Raw genomic sequence first — 13,186 nt, 5'->3', positions numbered from 1 at the left:
GGCCTCAGACATCTATTCTTTGGAGGCTTTTAAACACCGGTTCCACCCAGGTCCTTGCAGACACACCCTGGCCGGCGCTGGGGCCGTGTGCACACGGACTCTTCACGAGGGAAACTTCCAAGTTATGCGCCGTGAGGGCTACGGGTGGAGTTTTTTGTTTTTATTTTTTTCCGTTTATGAAATTCCTTTCATTCGTCGTTACTATTTTGTGTTCACAATTTAAAAAATAATAACGCCAAGCCTTGACAAACACGCCTCAGCATTTCCTTCCCCCGCGGGCCTCGGGGCCGGGGCGGGTGCGTCCTATTGGGTCCAGCCGCCGGGTGCAAGCGCGGCTCAAATCCTCCTAGACCATCGGAGGGGGATCGGGGTAGGGGAGGCCCCGCGCGGGGTCCAGGGCCAGAGGAGAGCGGCGGCTGCCTGAAGGCGCGCCAGCTCTGCGTGCAACGACAGGAGAACGGAGGAGGTGATCCTGGGCTGTGACTCTCCCCCCACCCCCAGACTGGACCCCCACGGTACCCCTCCTGCTCTCACGGCGCCCTCAAGACCGCCCTTATTGCATTTAATCGTAATCGCTAACGTGTAGCGAGTGCTTGGTCTGGGTCCCGCACTGGCTACGCCCCCTCATCTCATTTACTTCTAGGAACGACCCCTTTCTTACTCCATTTTACAGATAAGGAAACTGAGCTCCCAGAAGTGAAGTGACTTGACCCAGCCCTAAAGTGAGGCAGAGGCGGGATTCTGGCCACCAGGCGGAGCCCCTTCCCTTGGGCAGGCCCCGAGGATGTGGGGAGGACTCCGTTTTATCTCCGAGGCCCATTCCGCATTGACCCCAAAAGGAAATGTGGCGAAGACCGAATGAAGCCCTGGCCTGAGCAGGGCGACTCGCCTTCCCGCCCCTCCTTTTCTTCCTCCGTGAGGACAGAAACCTGACTGGCTGTCCCCTTGACGGTCAGAGGAGCTGACGCGGGGGCAGGGCCGCTGCGCCCCTCCCCCACTCGCAATTCCCTTCGTCTTCCACCCCTATTGCCCCCTCCAAGCCTTTGCTGGCGCAGCCTCTTCCCCTGGGAGACCTGCTTTCCTCCCAGGCTCCCAGGCACTGCCAGGGTGCACCCTCGTTTTGGGAGTCTGGGCGGGTGGTTGCGGAGTGAGTCAGAAAGGCCCCTGCCTTGCAGGGTCGGCGACTGTGGGGACTGAGGCGTTGGTGGAAATGTTCTGTAGGGTTGGGAGGGTTCTTCGGGTTTCCTCACTGCGGGGCAGGGGAGTCCACACCCATTGCTGTCCTCTACGCCAGCTGCTGGAGTCACCTACAATGTCTATTCTTACCCGTTTCATGGGTTTGTACCCCAGGAGGAACAGAGTCATGGGGACTGTGAATGGGGAAACACCTGGTTCTGTCTGGCACCGTGGACAAGGGTTTTCCCCATCCAGCACGCAGCTAACCCATCTGCCAAATGGGGTTGGTAAAATGGAGTGGGGTGCCTTGAAAGGCAGGGCGCCCTGGGCAGGCTCCTGCCTGGTCAAGATGCCAAGCCACTCCCACCCACTCAAGTTAGATCTGAGCCTGGGGAATGGGAGGACCAGAGCTGCTATGGGTATGGAGGGGGGGTGGGCAGCACTTTTTTAGTGGCCTCCCTTTACCTTGAAATGACTGACCTTGGCCTGACCTATTTCTAACCCCTCACCCAGGCCCAGGGTAGCTCCTTACCGGTTCCTGTGGTTCCCCCCCCCCCCCCCCCGTCGTCCTTGCCCCCAAGCCCTAAGTCCCAGGCTTAACTATTCATATGGCCAGACTGCCCATTCCTCTGGGGTGGCCTTCCTGCTCCAGAAGATCTAAGAGCTCCCCACAAATTGCACTACTCTGCGCACCTACACCCCCTCCCCCTCTTGTCATGCTTCTGTCCCCCTCTTGCTTATTCAGCTTTCAAAATCTGTCCAGGAATTCCTTTCTCTGGCCCTAGCCTCACTCTTCCCAGGTGTGCCCGACACACACACACACATCAGTGATTCTCCATCCTACTATACATAGTGATTTGTTATTTACTTGGCTGTCCCGTCACCCCTCGTCCCCCAACACACACACACTTCTTGAGAGCGGACGTCTTTAATTTAGAACTTTGCCTCCCTCCCCCACGTCTAACACAGGGCTGGTGCCCATTTAGTACCTACGTTTAGAACTGACCAGAGGGGTGTGCAGTGGGTACAGTTGGAGGCACCTCCAAGAAGCTGAAGAAGAGGCTAGGAGATGCCTTTCTCCACTATCGGACCTCTACCCACCCCCTCCTTCAGCTGGCGTGGGCCCACATCTTCTCCAGGGCCAAGTCCGGGTAAGGGGATTATTGAACAGCCTTCTTGCCCAGGTAACCTCTGCCACTGTTGCTCTGACTGAGCCAGAGCCGTCCCATTCCGTTCCGTCCCTCCCTGAGGGCCCCACTGCCGTTGTTGCCCTTTTAAGAAAGAGGAAATTCTTCTCATAAACAAGCGCCCCGTCCTGAGCGCGGAGCTTGCCCCGCCGGATCCCCGGGAAATCGGGGGTGCTTCCAAGCACAGCGCCCGCTCCGGGCTCAATCCAGGGGACAAGTCCGGCGACCCCTCCTTATCGCCGCTCTCCGCAGCTCTGGGGCTGGGGTGGGAGCGACGGGAAGAGGCCGGAGGAAGGACTTGGGGGAGCCTAGAAACAGCCCAGGGAGCGTCTGTAAAGTGCAGCCCCTGCATGAGGCGAAGGATAGCCGGGCTGCTCCCAGCAGCAGAGGGGGTTCCCCACCCACACAGCTCCTCCTACCCCCACCGAGTACCCGCCTTCTCCTCTTTGGCCGGGTTGGGTGAGGCCGACGCGGGGAGTGCAGGCGCCCGGGACCGTCCCTGCCCCTAAGGGGAGCTGGGAGTCAGCGCCCAGGGAGAGTTAACGGCGCGGCGTGGGAGTCCCAGCCGCCAGGTTCCCTGGGGAGATGGCAAATGAATTGGACTTCCGAGGCACAGACTCTTGGGTTCCTTACGACCTGGCGCCTGAACGAGGGAGAACCGCGCCTCGGTTATACTACCTGGAAAAAGGGTTGCTGGTGGAACAAAAATGCTGAGACTACCCCAGCGAGAATAGAAGGGAGACAGCAAGAGGAGGAGACGGAGTAGGGTGCTCTCCTGGATAGTTCAGGGATTTCGTGCTTTCCCTGTTTCCGTTCCCCCTGCTCTTTTGGGCGAGAAGCAAACTAGCCTTGTTTAGCATTTATCAGCTCTATTTTAAATGCTATTTGAAGCCTGTGTCCTGCCCCCAACTAGGTCAGTCAGGTGACTCCCACAGATGCTCAATAAGTACTTTGGGGATGATTTTTTTTTTTTAAGTCCGAGTGCCAGGCACTGTGTTAAAGCACTTTACATCCATTGCGAGGTTGGTGTCCCATTTCACAGATGAAGACACTGAGACCTGGAACTTAATCACTTGTCTAAACTAGGAAACAGCAGGTCTCTATGGAACTCAGGTTGACCTGCTTCCAAAACGCCCACTCCATCTGCTCTGCCTCCACAGCCCCCACCCTTATGACCAGAAGTCCAGTCTGCCCCACTCATTTCACAGCCTAGTCAGGCCTGGGTGGGAGTTCATCTTGAGGGCTCCCCCTTCTGCTTCTCTTCAGGAACCCCATACAAGAAGTGTCGGTGGGAGCTGTGGATCAGCAGAGTGGCTCCGTGGGCGATGAAACAGGTCCAGACCTGAGGGAGGGGCCATCATGAGTGGGGAGAAAACAAGACCTCTGGGGAAGCCCCAGTCCATCCCCCCCCCAATCGTGTGCCTCCTCTCCTTGCCTCCCCATCCCCAAGGCATCCACTGACCCTACATTACCAGGTAGGTAGTGAGGCCTAGGTAGGCTGCGGCCAGAAGGGCTACAAGCCCAAAGTAGGCGGGGTGGTGGAGGCCCGGCAGGTAGCTGACCACAAAGTAGAGGTTGATGGCACAGACCAGTGCCATGATGGAGGAAGTGATGGCCTTGCTCAGCCTGGGGGACAGGAGGGAAGCTCAGGGCTGGCTGCATCTCCGCTCCTGTGCCCACAGCCAGTCTGGAGCAGGGGTGGGGAGAGTAGCACACAAAGCCAACTTCTCTGGGCTATGGGACCTGGAGCAGACCCTCACCCACTTCTGCCTCCTGGTCCCTCCAGATTCCACCCTGATGGGTTTTGGCAAGAGCAGAGTCTGAGGTGAGGGTGAACTGATCAAGGCTCTAGAAACAGCCCCCACCCTGATTCCCGTCCTGGCTACCCACTTGCTAGCTGTGTGACCTTGGACAAGTTCCTTAACCTCTCTGAGCTTATCTGGATAATGGGGATAATAATGGTAATTCCTACCTCTGGGTGGTTGTGAGGATCAGATGCAGTAATGCAAGTCCAGTGCCTGGGAGAGGCAGTACTCACCAGCCATTGGCAAACTCCTGCATGAGGGTGGGCATGCTGGTGAAGGTGAGTGTGGGCAGCACAGCGAAGGGAAGCTAGGGAGAAGTGAGAGGACGGGGCTGAGGATCCCTAACTCAGAGTACAACGAGGAGGGGACCGGAGCTCTCATCATCCTCTGCCAGGCTCTGTGCCCATGGGCAAGTCTTTTAACCACTCCCAGCTTCAGTTTCTCCACCTAATGCCAGAGCTGCCACTGGTCACTTAACTGTGCATCAGTTTTCCAATCTGCAAAATGGTGATAATGGTGGTTCCTAGCCCCGGGCTGCCTGTGAGGATTATGTGAGCCTCGCTGGCAAGGTGTGTTTAGGTTGTGCCTGGGAGGGGGGTCGGCTCAATATAGGGAATTGCTGTGATTCCTGTTGAACTCCGCAGGGGCAGATGATAGAGAGGCCCTCACCAGCAGGCTCTGCAGCACGTTAAGCAGGTCATTGAGGACTGACAGGTCTCTGAGGTCCCTGAAGACAGCCACGAGCACAGTGGGCAGGATGGCGCAGGAGCGAGTGAGGAGGACTCGGGTGAAGCGTGACCACCGCAGCTTCAGGAAGCCCTGGAGTGGAGGGTGGGCACCTTAGTGGGGGGGCACCTTAGTGGCGGGGCGCAGAACTGGGGATTCCAGAGGAGGGACGTCTGTCATCCCGCAGCCTATCTCATGCCTAGGGGAACTCTGTTTTTCCATCTCTGAAATGGGGGTTAGCTCTGTCCCTAGTTGGTAAAGAGAGGATGGTTTAGGGGGTTCCCCTACCACAACTGATTGCTGAAGACTAAAGAGTTTTAGGGAAAGGGCTCCTGTTAGTCCTGGGTCTGAAACCTCGGGCCAGTCGCCTCACCTCTGAATCTGTTTTGTCATATGTAAAGTGGGGCTTATAATGGCTGCTTTAGGATCTGGGCTGTTTAAGGATCAAGGAGGCCCGCGTCTGAGCCCCCAGTAGTGTGCTTGTTGACCTCGGACCCCCTGGCCCTCCCTGGCCCATCCACCTCCATCACAAACTGTCCCGCGTAGGTGCCGGTCATGGTGGAGCTCTGCCCGGCCGCCAGGAGACCCACCGCCCAAATGTAGAGGGCTGCAGGACCGAAGAGGCAGCCCAGGATCACGCCCTGGAGGGAACAGCGCGGTCAGACCGGTGGCTCCGCCCCTCGCGCAGGCTCCGCCCCTGAGGTGAGCTTGGCGAGGAGCTTGGCGAGGAGCCTTGCTGGATCGAACCCTTCCAAGCCTGCGGGTGCTCCGCACTTACCCCTTGGTAAATGTCTACGTCCACTGTTTGGTTGTTCATGGGGAAGATCTTGGCGTACTTGTGGAGGCTGCTGTTGGCACAGACGTTGAACTGTGGGCAGCAGGGGCAAACTGTTGGCACAGCGGGCGAGTCTGACCAGTGTGAGCTCCCAACACTGGCTAGCCGTTATTAGAGCCTCATGACAGAGACCCACTCAGCACGAGAGACAGGCACAGCCCCCAAATCCCAGAGTGCCAGGGAGGAGCTTGCTGGCTCCTCTTTCAGAGTCAGCTCCAATGTCGCCTCCTCCAAGCAGGAGGCCGCTTCTGACTGCCATGGCTAACTAGCCCCTCCCTCATCACACCCCCAATGATGTTTCATCACCCCCTTTATTTCCTTCACAACATTGTCCACATTCTTCCCTTTTGTACTGATTTGTTGATTCGTTTCCTGTCTGCTCGCTGCCCTCTGAATTTAAGCTGCAATGGAGCAGTCATGTGTATCCCCAGGGTCTAGGACACTGCCTGATACATAAGAAATGCTCAGTAAATACTTGCTGTATTAATGACGGTTTATCTGCTAATGAAGATTATGAGGAGAGAAGACTCAGAGAAGAAAATGACTGTGCATGTTACCACTCCACACTCATGCCCAGGTACCCACTCCTCCCAGAACTCCCTCCCTGCGGTTTGCAGCTGGAATGCTGAGTCCTCCAACTCGGCTCCTTCCTTCCAGGTCCCTCCTTTGGACATGTGTGCCTTTCAGTCCCTGACCTTCTAAGATCCTGCCTGGGGGGAGCTGTGTCTCCCCAGTGGGGTGAGGAGGAGCATCCCAGCCAGAGGCCAGGGTCACAGACCCCTCCCCCCACCAGTGCCTAAAGTGTAGGGCGTAGACTCAAAGGGCTTAGCTGCATTGCCTGGAGTCCCCCACAAAGCCTGCAGGGCACCTGTGCATGGGGCGTGCTACAGCGTGGGGAGGTGTGTCTCACCGCGTCCTGGTTGGTTTGCTGGTAGAAGGCTTGCCCAAAGACAGCCACGACAAAGAGGTTGATGAAGAAGGAGACAGACAGGGCAATGGTGGCCTCAACCAGGAAGTACAGGTTGGCTTCTCGAACGTCCCCCCGGCGAGTCCGGTCTATCTCTCGAGACTATAAATGTCAAAGGCAGGGGGAGGAACCAAAGTCTCTCAGAGCCACCCCAAAATTCTCCACTCTCATTCCCCAAACGTCAGTTCTTTCTAAAGCCCCCTATGGCATCTGGGACAGGCCCAGGTCAGCTGACTCCCTTCCTACAAGCCCAGCTGTTTCTCCTCAGGGCCTTTGCACTTGCCATTCCCTCTGCTTAGACGGTGCTCTCCCCTGATCTTCCTTCCCCTCCTTCTTGTCTCAAAGGTAGCCTCCTTAGAAAGACCGCTCCTGGCTACCTTTCCTAAAGTAGCTCCCTCCAGGTCATTCTCTACCACACTTCTCTGTTTCGTTTCCTTCAGAGCGCCTTGCACAATCCGTAGTTCTTTCCTTTGTTTACTTGCTCATGGTTTGTCTCCCTCGCTAAAATGCAAGTTCGAGGAAGGTAGAGGACTTGTCTGTCTTTTCATCATTGACCCCCAGATCCCAGCACACAGTACATGCTCAATTATTAAAATATTGAACAAATAGAGAATGATTCACTTCCAGCTTAAAATCATGAGGCCAGGAGCCAAAGGGGCGGGGCTCCAGGCAGGAGGCAGGGCCAGTGTGACTCAGAAGGGAGCAAGCATCTCTCCATCCCTGCCCCGCCCCCTCACCTTGACCAGGGACGAATGCAGGTAGATGTTGTGGGGCATGATGATGGCGCCAACGATTCCCACAGCCTGCAACAGCTCTGGCTGGCCACAGCCGGGGCACGAGGGCAGGAACAGACCTTTAAGAAGTGCTCCCTGAGCTGGACGCGCCACTACGTACTGTGGGGGAGGAGACTTGTCAGCCCAAACCCCACCCCTGCGCAGTTATTCTTACCCCCATGGTCCTCAACCCTCGACCCTGGCCCCTCAAACTCTGCTGGGGGCATAGAGAGGGGTGGCCTTTGGGGGGGGAGGGTTGCACCTCTGGCTTCCCACCTCATAGCCGAAGGTCACGGCCATAATGGTAATAAGGAATCCAAAAAAGGCTTCCAGTTTCCGCAACCCTAAGGAAAAAGCAAAGGGGCAGAACAACAACAAAAACCCACAAAAATATTGTAACATCGGCAATTATTAATGGCGAAATCTTGAGCACTTCGTTCCACGCACTCAGTGAATCCTCACCACAGCCCTATGACGTCTGTGCTATTCTTTTCCCCATGTTCTAGGTGAAGAAACAGAAGTCTGTGTAACTTGAAGAAGGCCACACAGCCAGAGTGAGGAAGCTCTGCCCAGAACCCTTCCCCAGAACAACCCAGATGGTCAGCCAGCTCCTGCAGTCACTTGCCCACCCCACAGGACAGTCCCCTCTGAGATGAGGGGCACACCCACCGTAGTTATCGAGGAAGAGGAAGAAGAAAGTGTCCACGATGGTGATGAGGACGCCACCCCAGAGAGGGATTCTGAAACCAGAGTGGCCTGGGTCAGCCCAGCCTGGTCCAGGGGTCTGAAATTCCCACCCTCAGGCCTGAAGGCTGTAGAATCTGGGGTCCTGGGAGTAGAGACCCAAGTGGCCCCAGAGGGCAGTGGGAGTGTGCTAGGATGGAGAATGGCACAGAACATGAGAGGAAGGACCAGGTTGGGTGGGGGACCAGCGTGGTAGGCAGCTTGGGGTTACAGCCCTGAAAGCATCATCACTGCCATCTGTGTGACTTTAGACAAATAATGTTTGGGTCTCTGTTTCCCCATCTGACAAATTGGGCAACAGCTCTGAGTCAGAGGGGACCCTCTGAGTCAGAAATGGACTCAGGGAAGTACAAGGCCTGGGGAAGAAGTAGCATTGGTTCCCAGCACTGGACTGAAGTCCTGGGGCCCCTGGGGCAGTACCGTCCAGCCGAGAGCAGACTGAAGGCTATGGCTGTGCCGATGACCTCTTGCATGTCCGAGCCCACGATGGCGAGCTCGATGGTCAGCCAGACTAGGGTGCGGGGCACCTGGGGAGGAGGCAACCTTCATCAAGGCTGGGCCAGTTGTTTGGCTCAGACCTACACTTACCTTCCGTACTCAGCACTGTACTGTTGGGCTGGAAGCCTGCAAACTACACTTGCAAGACAGCCTTGCCAGCTGGTTTCCAATTAGATTTAGCACGAAACACGGGAGATTAAAAGGCAGGGAGAAATTATTTTTCCCCTGCTTCTGCTGGTGTTTCCGGCAGTGGCATCAGCAAAAGCACCAGGCAAGCTGGACTCCAGCAGCACTGGTGGCCATTTCAGCAGGGGGGGGGCAGTGCTCCCAGAAGCTCCACAGAAAATGATGGCTCCTTGGCTCCTGCCCGGCAGCTTTCTGACCTCTTGGTAACACCTCTTTCCCTTGCTCCTCCAGCCCTTCCAACATCTTTGCATCTACATCCCTGTATTAAATACCTTTGAAATACCTAATGGCAGGATTTCGGTTTTCCTGCTTGGACACCGACAACAGCCAAGCCCCCAGTGTCACCCCCACACCCCGGTCAATGACCATCCTGAGCTGATGCCTACCTATTTTTTGCCTTGGTTTTCCCAGGGCAGACCTTCTCCAGGTTTCAATTGCCCCTTCTATAAAATGAACATGGCATGTCTAACATGCCTCAATCTGTGTGCTATTAGTTTGAGCCTCAGTCTTCTCATCTATCAAATGGACTTGTGACACCCTACTTGAGATGATGTATTTATTTGATCATGGAAGCTGTAAATTGCTGTTTTGGGTTTGGGGCCTGTGGGTGTTTCCTGTCCAGGCCCACCAAGCTCACCTTGGGATAATAGAGATGGCAGATCTCGCTCAAGTCCTTCCCTGTCACCACGCCCAGCCGGGCAGCAAGTCGCTGGCAGAGCAAGCCCAATACCGTGGCCCACAGCAGCACCCAGAGCAGCTGTGAAAGGAGAGGGCTTCAGCCAAAGGCAGAGCCCCAAATCGGTGGCAACCTCTAGCCAAGGACACTCCTTGGAGAGGGTAGGGGAGATGGAGCAAAAAGACGAACCTTCCCCACACTCCCATACACCCTGCGCTCTGTCGGGGCTGCCCTGGGGGTCCTTTTCTGGCCCATTTAAACTTAACATCTTCTCTCAGGAACACCAGCCATGCATGCCTCTCTGGGGAAATGCGGCAAGCTGGGGTCTCCACCCACGTAGTCCGGTCATCCCCCTCCCCACAGTGTCCAGACAAAATCACTTTGAATCCAGCCACAGCGCCAGCCTGCAGATCCGACTCGATGTTTCCTGGGTCCAGGAAAGCGATGCTCATGAGAAAACCGGGCCCCGTGAAGGCCCACAGCTTCCGCAGGCTGAACGTGCCCTGCAGGTGGGAGTGGGGGATGGGGGTCCTTAGTACAGGAGCTGTAACAGCTGGCTTTGGCCCAAGGGGCTCATCAGCCAGGCTGGCCAGCCTTACCCTCCATTCCCTATTTCTGGAGCTGGGTTAATGGAAGGCATGGACTGGGAGGAGCCAATAGGATTCACTGAGTGAGGGCCCTCAGCTCTATAGATCCATCTCATTCGGCAGCCTGTCTACACCTGATCAGCCTGCCCCGTGCGGGCCCTGACTCTAGATCCTCAGAGCCCCAAGGAAGGCTTTCCTGGGGTCAAGCCTTGTTGGTCCAGCTCCTCCCTCCCCAGCCCCTTGTCAGACCACAGGCCCTCCTCTCTGGAGTTCACTGAGCTGATGTGAGCCATTCCAGGGCTAGGCATGGCAGCCTGGAATCTGCTAAAGATGCTGAAAATGCAGGGTGACAGCCTCGCCCTAGAAGCAGCCTAGAAGCCAGCCTGCAGCCTTCTTCACTTCTCCCGATGCCCTTGTCCAGGTTCTTTCCTTTTATGATACAACAAATCCTTGAGGCGCCAACCTGAATTTACCCCAAGTCCCTTTCCGTTCATACGAAGGCCAAAATTCATCCAGAAAGCCACTTGATAATTTTTAGAAATGATAAACTCTGGGGACAGAAGCAGGAAAAGGGCATTGCACTGTGTCAGAGCTGGAAGGGACTTGCCGTGGTCTTCAGACGACCATCCTCCCCCAGTCCCTGAGATCCCATACGATCCTATCAATCCAGAAAGAGCCCAGGAAGTTTCCAGCATTCCCACCGGTTCTGTGTCCGGGATGGGGACCTTCTCACTCAGGTAGGTCGCTCCAGGAGGTGCTTGCTGTGTCTCTGCACTGGATGAGCTGGAGATGGAGCCATACGTGGGCCTGCTTGGACTTTGGGGGCCACTGTCACCTGCAAAAGGCCCCATGAGGCATGGTGAGTGACCTGCTTCTTTCTGGTGGCCCAGGGCTAAAGTCATTTGTGTTCTTCCCCCACTTCCTCCTGGGAAAGTAGAGAAATCAAGGCCCAACTGAATAGGAACCCTTGACTCCCATCTTGGGTCCATCACCTTCACCCCTTGACCAAATGTCCCAGAAGATATGTGGGAAGTAGAGCCTTCAGAATGTCTCTCCTTCCATGTGTGTGCAGAGAATCCCCAAATCCAGATCTCTCTTGCCACAGAGAACGTGGAGAGGGACACTGGGCTCTGAGGAGGGCTAATTGGCACCAACATGTATGCCCCTTGCCTCACCCTTGCCTCCTCCAGCAGCTGAGGAAGCTCCAGGGCTTCAAATACACAGAGATCAGACAAAGGGACGCTCTGTCCTTGGGGATGCAAAGGGCCCAACCCCAGGCTCGTGTCCAGAATTGTGGTCTAGACCAGGACTCCCATGGGGAGACCAAAGGCTTCATTTGTCGCTCTGACTCTCCCCGCTCCCCATCCCTGGAGGCGGCTACTCACCTGCCATGATCATAGCAAGTCAGGCACTCTGTGTACGCGCGGTATCTGGGCAGCCTCTCAGACCATGTCTCCTCTCTGGATGTCAGTGTGTGAGCCCACACCCTCTTACCCATCTTCAGCTGAGCTCGGCTGTCCTCACACACACGGGACATTGTGAAACACTTTCCAAAGGCAGAAGTGGCCAGCTCTGGCGGAAAGGTCTGGTTGGCAGAGTGTGGACTTTCGTTCCTTTTCTGGCCTGACCCCCACAGTACCTCTGACCCCCTTCCAGGAACCCCATGTTCTATGCCTCTCAATTTAGCTCTGATTTCAAGATACTTCCTGCTAATTTGGGCGTTCACATCTGGATCACTTGACAGCCCCCTTACACAAGTAGTTAGACCCTTCACCTCTTCAGTCTGGAGTCCCATGACCACTGGTTGGGCTAAAGAGAGGAGGGAGTCCTGGTGGCTACCCAGCCTTCAGATTCCCGTTGAGTGCCTCAGAGGAAAAGACCTTCTGGATACTACCAAAGGGACATGTATTCAAAATTCAGGCCGAGGACATCCTCAGAAGGAAGGGGCACTGGGATCCTGGTCCAGCTTCTGCCACTGATTCACTTGAGATTGTCACCAGATTGTGTCCTCTCTCTGAGCTGGTTTCTTCTGTTAAATGAAGGGTTCAGACTAGCTAAGAGGTTAAAATGTTAGATGCCCAAGGAGTCCAGGCAGGAAAGATAAACTATGAAACAGGTTGGGAATAAGAAAAACAGTGCCAGCTCAGTGTTAAATGACAAATGATGCTGAACCTCAGTGTTGGGGGACAGTAGAGAGTGGGGGCCAGTGGAGAAAAACAGAGGTCATATACTGCGTCTGAAGAGGGCAGTGCCTACGGAGTTCCAGCTAATTGTCCTGTGGGCCCACTGTCACCATATTTTCTGATTTGTCAAAGATGCTGGAAATTTTGGAATTTTAAGCAGCATATGCTTTTTGAACACTAGGGTCAAAAACAAATATGTTTAATCTAAACAAAATATTCCTATGGCTGGATTCTACTTATTATTCTGTAACCTCTGAAAAAATGGTGGGCAAGACCCTTCCAGCTCCCAGTTTCTCCTCCTTGCCAGCTCCTGTACTCTCCCCACTTCCCTTCCTCAGGGTGTTCTCCTCCCCACATCCCCATGTCCTCTCCCCTGTAGCCTTCCTTTTCAGACAAGAAGATTCAAAACCTGAATTGTTATGGGGTTTCCAATTCCAAAATCTGATACCTCAAAACTCAGAGAAAATCAGGGCAGGTTCTCAGGCTCCCCCAGAGCAGCTGTGAAGGGAGAGGCCTTCAGCCAGAGGCAGCAGTTTCTGCTAAGCCCCAAATCGGTGGCACCCTCTAACCAGGGACACTCTTAGCCAAAGCCAGGGTGGGGGAGGCAGCCAATTCCCTGACTCCTCATTGATGGGAGAGCCTGGAGGGAGTGGAAAGCGGGTGGAGGGAAGGGGTGAGTGATGGGTCAGGGAGCAGTATCATGGTTTGTCACTGTGCAATCCTATTGCTCAAAGGCCCATCATCAAACTTGACCTCTAGGTTTGCACACATTTCCCGATCACTACCTTGGGCTCATGTGGGGATGGCTGGGGTAGGTTGTTGTGATAGTTAATTTTATGTGTC

General features: G+C 55.3%; 1 protein-coding gene across 3 annotated transcripts; it reads right to left on the bottom strand.

Annotated features, from left to right (window-relative positions):
* Positions 1-2,085: 2,085 nt before the first annotated feature.
* On the bottom strand, positions 2,086-11,689 carry SLC11A1 (solute carrier family 11 member 1). 3 transcript variants are annotated; one of them, XM_019741843.2, is made up of 15 exons: positions 11,546-11,689; positions 10,862-10,995; positions 9,954-10,076; positions 9,535-9,654; positions 8,634-8,740; positions 8,139-8,209; positions 7,746-7,813; positions 7,434-7,589; positions 6,640-6,798; positions 5,673-5,762; positions 5,416-5,535; positions 4,838-4,987; positions 4,402-4,475; positions 3,836-3,989; positions 2,086-3,705 (listed from the first exon to the last, which is right to left on the bottom strand). In XM_019741843.2, the coding sequence occupies exons 1-15, from the start codon at positions 11,556-11,558 to the stop codon at positions 3,595-3,597; spliced, it is 1,650 nt and encodes a 549-aa protein (XP_019597402.2). In that variant the 5' UTR covers positions 11,559-11,689; the 3' UTR covers positions 2,086-3,594. The 3 variants fall into 3 exon arrangements, with proteins under 3 accessions (XP_019597402.2, XP_074169351.1, XP_074169363.1); XM_074313250.1 differs by having other exon boundaries at positions 10,862-11,085; positions 11,546-11,678; XM_074313262.1 differs by lacking the exon at positions 4,402-4,475 and having other exon boundaries at positions 10,862-11,085; positions 11,546-11,680.
* Positions 11,690-13,186: the final 1,497 nt, after the last annotated feature.

Source organism: Rhinolophus sinicus, linkage group LG01, assembly GCF_036562045.2.
Source record: "Rhinolophus sinicus isolate RSC01 linkage group LG01, ASM3656204v1, whole genome shotgun sequence".
In the NCBI taxonomy this organism is placed as follows: Eukaryota; Metazoa; Chordata; class Mammalia; order Chiroptera; family Rhinolophidae; genus Rhinolophus; species Rhinolophus sinicus.
This window is presented reverse-complemented; position numbering and strand designations above follow the sequence as displayed.

Coding starts and splice junctions, on each gene's coding strand:
- SLC11A1 (XM_074313250.1), bottom strand. Junction 5,763..6,639: donor AGCAAACCAACCAGGACGCG/GTGAGACACACC, acceptor TGCTGCCCACAG/TTCAACGTCTGTGCCAACAG. Junction 4,988..5,415: donor CGGGACAGTTTGTGATGGAG/GTGGATGGGCCA, acceptor CCTCCACTCCAG/GGCTTCCTGAAGCTGCGGTG.